The sequence below is a fragment of the Babylonia areolata genome, chromosome 28, assembly GCF_041734735.1.
Source record: "Babylonia areolata isolate BAREFJ2019XMU chromosome 28, ASM4173473v1, whole genome shotgun sequence".
Classification (NCBI taxonomy): Eukaryota; Metazoa; Mollusca; class Gastropoda; order Neogastropoda; family Buccinidae; genus Babylonia; species Babylonia areolata.
The window spans coordinates 11,334,794-11,339,793 of record NC_134903.1 but is presented as its reverse complement, the minus strand read 5'-3'; the positions used below and the strand labels follow the sequence as shown (position 1 = coordinate 11,339,793).

At 40.7% G+C, this 5,000-nt stretch overlaps 1 protein-coding gene across 4 annotated transcripts in view; it reads right to left on the bottom strand.

The window, feature by feature from the left end:
• LOC143301834 (uncharacterized) overlaps positions 1 to 5,000 on the bottom strand; it is a 31,798-nt gene that overhangs the window by 5,383 nt on the left and 21,415 nt on the right. For 2 of the 4 annotated variants that reach the window (XM_076616243.1, XM_076616244.1), the window contains exon 5: positions 1,715 to 1,738. The exons of the other annotated variants lie outside the window; for them this stretch is intronic. In XM_076616243.1, coding sequence (XP_076472358.1) covers positions 1,715 to 1,738 — 24 coding nt within the window. The remainder of the gene's footprint in view (positions 1 to 1,714; positions 1,739 to 5,000) is intronic. 4 annotated transcript variants of the gene reach the window in all.

Here is a 5,000-nt window from a genome sequence, read left to right as displayed (position 1 = left end):
ACATGTTAGTGGGGAAAGCGGAAGTTGTACCACCTGAAATTCCAAGGAAAGTCCAGATAAATCTGAATTAATGCACACTCGAGTACAAAACAATGGCGGAAAATGGAACAGATTTTAACTGAACAGAGTAGGGCAGACACGTAGTACTAACAATTGCACAGACTAATAACACAAAACATTTATACAGAGTAACAACACAAGCATTATAAAGAAGAATGATATAAACTTTTGATAAAGAGTAAAAGAACAAACATGTACAAAGAGTGGTAACACAAACATTCATAAAGGGAAACAACACAAACATAATCATATCAAGAGCAACAACGCAAACATTCCCAAAGGAAATACACAAACATTTACAAGGAGTGAAAACACAAACATTTATACTCTATTGTCACACAAACCAATAAATTTTTGTCTCAAAATACACACATTTATTTAGTCGGCTATCGATAGTTCATAATCATCGATTTCATCCCCACACCACGCGACATCGTTTATGATTCACCCTTTTCACGCTGTGAGATGTGTGTGTGTGTGTGTGTGTGGGGGGGTGTGTGTGTGTGTGGCATATCAAGTATCGCAGAATTTTTTATATTGTTTCCTTGTCATACCAGGTTGTCAATTGTAGTCGGTCAATTGTTTCTCACTTTGACACAAGAACTTTAAATCTTAAGTTTGTATTGTCTTCTGCAGTCCGTTTTTTTTTTCCCGACACACACACAAATTGAATCTTTGGTTTTCATTTTCTTCTCTTTTTTCTTTTTTTTCTCTCTTTTTTTGAATTCTTATAATTTTTTTAATACGAGGTGATTTTTATGAATTGGGGATGAAGTTCACATCCTGTTTCGGTTTATTCTGAAAGACAAGGACTTTAAATCATTAGGTGTTTTTTGTTTTGTTTTGTTTTTGTTTTTTGTTTGTTTGTTTTTTGGGTGGTGGGGGGGGTTGTTTGTTTGTTTTTTCTTTTTCTTTTACCCGAGTTGTTTTAGTATATTATATTGGAGATCCAGCTCACATCGTGTTTTTGTTGTTGTTGTTATTGTTGTTGTTGTTTTTGTTCCTTCGTTTTGTTCTCAGATACAAGGACTTTAATTCAATATCAACTTTAATATCTCTTATCTATTCATTCATTCATTTGTATATGAGTGTGTGTGTATGTATGTGTGTATACACACACACACACACACACACACACACACACACATATATATATATATATATATATATATATATATATATGTATGTATATATATATATATATATATATGTATGTGTGTGTGTGTGTGTGTGTGTGTGCGTGCATTTATTTATCTGTTCATTTATTTATTTATTTGTTTGTTTGTTTGTTTCACACGAGTTGTTTTGGTATACTATGGATCCAGCCCATGATTATCGCTCATCGGTAGGCTTAAATCTGACAGAGAGGGAGAGAGTGGGGTTGGGGGGGGGGGGGGTCGTGGCTAGGGAGTCTGGGGACAGGGGTAGGGGAGAGGGAGGGAGGGTGTGTGTGGGGGGGGGGGGGAGGCTCGGGAACAGCAGAAGGGGGATTGGAAGGGGGGAACGGGAGGAGGGGGGGTGTTCTAGACATTGGGAGCGCCAGCCTTTTCCAGGCGGTGCTCTATGTAGCGGAGGCGGTTCCTCATGTTCTGGTAGGTGTCCAGAAAGGACCCCAACTGGAAGGGCTCCCTGGAGGAAGGGCCCTGGTACTCACGTGCTTCGCTGTGGGCAGGGTGCACTGGAAGAAACAAAAAGTAACCACCACACACACACACACACACACACACACACACACACACACACAGCCCATGCCAGATAAACGCTAATGATCATATTGATCGTGCGAGCGTGGAGGGGGCGTGGGGGTGTGGTTGGGGGGTCTAGGGTGGGGGGGAGGGTGGAGGGGAGGCGGTGTAGGGGTGCTGGGGGGAGGAAGAGGGGGGGGGGGGGTCGTCGTGGTGTGTGAGAGTTTATCAATTATTGTTGGTTGGCAGTACATTCAGCGGGCATGATGCTGGCACACACGGAAATCCTGAATCAGTACACTCTTCCCTCTCCACAGCTGAATGTCCACCCAGGAGCACAGGAAGCAGCGTGGCGCTACACTGATTTCGCGATACTGGCGAAGTATTACAAACGTGTGTGCTATGACAAAAATAAATAGATAGATAGATAGATAGATAGATAAATAAATAGGGAACAGCATGGCGCTACACAGGTTTTTCGCGCAACTGGCTGAGTATCACAAACTTTTGTACTGTGACAAAAATAAATAAATAGGAAACAGCGTGACGGTACACTGATTTCGCTATATTTGCTAAGTATCACAAACTTCTGTGCTGTGACAAAAATCAGTAATAATTAGATAAATAGATAAATAAATAAAAATGAAACAGCGTGGCAGTAGACTGATTTGGCGCAATTGGCTAAGTTTCACAAATTTGTGTGCTATGACAAAAATAAAGAAACAGATAGATAAATAAATAAATAAATGGGAAACAGCATGGCGCTACACTGACTTTTCGCGCAATTGGCTGAGTATCACAAACTTGTGTGCTATGACAAAAATAAAGAAACAGAGAAATAAATAAATAAATGGGAAACAGCATGGCGCTACACTGACTTTTCGCGCAATTGGCTGAGTATCACAAACTTGTGTGCTATGACAAAAATAAAGAAACAGAGAAATAAATAAATAAATAGGAAACAGCGTGGCGCTACACCGATTTCGCTATATTCGCTAAGTATCACAAACTTGTGTGTTATGACAAAAATCAGTAAATAAATAAATAAATATGAAACACCGTGGCGCTACACTGAGTTTTCGCGCATTGGCTGAGTATTACAAACTTGTGTGCTATAACAAAAATACAAAAACAGATAAGTAAAAACCATAAATAGATGAATAAATGAATAAATAAATAAATAGGAAACAGCGAAGCGGTACACTAATTTCGCGCAACTGGCTAAGTATCACAAACTTGTGTGCTATAACAAAATAAATAAATAAATAGATGAATGAAAAAATAAATATTAAAATAAACAAACGAATCATAGATGTACAGATAAATAAACAAACAATGAAATAGAATATGATAAATCACGCCATGCAAAGGTAAGTAACTTCGTTCAAACGACTGCCGTGGAATCACGCAAGGGAAATTACTACTGTCGTGCAACCCGCAAGGATAATAATTATTCCATAATATTTCAGCAAAGGAATAATAAGTTTGCACGCCCCCCAAAAAAACACGCGAGTCCTACAGCTATACACTAAAACTACAGGCAATGCGATAGTCATGCAATAGCCCTTTTAATACCATGCACCCGAACTACTAGAAATTAGATAATGATATGGATTACGGTAGCATACACTTGTAGGAAGAGCGAGAAGCGAACTATGAAACATCATATACATCAGTGTACGTTGTGTGTAACATGGGCATACAGTCTGGGATAATTGTATTCTTTACATCTAGCCAGTTGCTTCAAAGTCAAACACTTTATTTCTATTTTTTAAAAATAATAATTTTTTTTTTTAATCCTACAACCAGGTATGACCGATACTTGTTCCCTGGGGAATCTTAATCATCATCAGTACTTCTGCGGTTTGTAATTGGCACAGAATTCACAGAGAGAGACAGAGACAGGGACAGAGAAAGAGGCAGAGAAGCACACACACACACACACACACACACACACACACACAGAGGCAGAGAGAGGCAGAGGAACACACACACACACACACACACAGAGAGAAAGAGGCAGAGAAACACACACACACACACACACACACACACAAACGTAGAGAGAGAGGCAGAGAGAGAGAGGCAGAGAAACACACACACTCGACAGACAGACAGACAGAGAAACAGACAGACAAACAGAGAGAGAGACAGACAGACAGACAGACAGACAGAGACCTCAACAAAGAAACAAAACAAACAAAACCCTTCCTACTGCCTAGTAGTGTACAGGTCCCTCCCTGCAGAACAGTCCTTGAGGAGCACCGTCACATCTTGTGACGACGTGTCCCGTCCACACCATTTTTCAGCATCCTCCTCATGACTGATGACGGTCAGGAGGTCCTCAGCCGTAGGGGATCCAATGGCTTGGAGAGACCTTCTGTCAGACCTCAAAGTTCCTGCCTGACCTCTCTCTCTCTCTCTCTCTCTCTCTCTCTCCTTTAGCCCCCCCTACCCCCTCCCCCCCTATCCCCACCCCCACTACCCCACCCCCTCCCACCTTCCCCTGCACCCTAACCCCTTAGTCCATGCCTCACAAAGCCTGTGTGTGTCTTGTGTCAGCGGGTTCTCTTTCTCAAGGCCTGACTAAGCGCGTTGGGTTACGTTGCTGGTCAGGCATCTGCTTGGCAGATGTGGTGTAGCGTATATGGATTTGTCCGAACGCAGTGACGCCTCCTTGAGCTACTGAAACTGAAACTGAACTCTTTCGGGCGCACAGACCCACCACAGCTGCCCGTGTCTACAGTCATGATTATGGAGCAGCAGCAATACGTGTTGCCACTGAGAGGAGCTGGGGTCTTCTGACCTAGATCGCAATCAGAGTCGGTTCAAAGTTCAAGGTCAACCAGCTAATTGACCCAGATGGTATCACAGTCAGTTCAAAGTTGAAGGTCAATCTCAGCTAAGAAACTTTTTGTGTGTGTGTGATCAGGTTGAAATATTAACTGAACAACGGAAACGGCAGCGATGTTTCATTATTATATATATTTTTTTTATTACAAAAAGGCCACGAAAGAAAAGTCGAAGAAAAAGATGAAAGAAAGAAGGAAATATATGTAGATAGATAGACAGATAGATAGATAAATAATCGAAAGGTCGGTCGTGTTAGCAACAATCAGCTGAAAATGTAAAAATGTGAAAGTTGAGCGAAATACAGTAAGAAAAAAATTGAAAAGCATTTTCACCCATTAACTCAATGACTTGAAAACGCATATATATATATATATATATATATATATATATATATATATATAT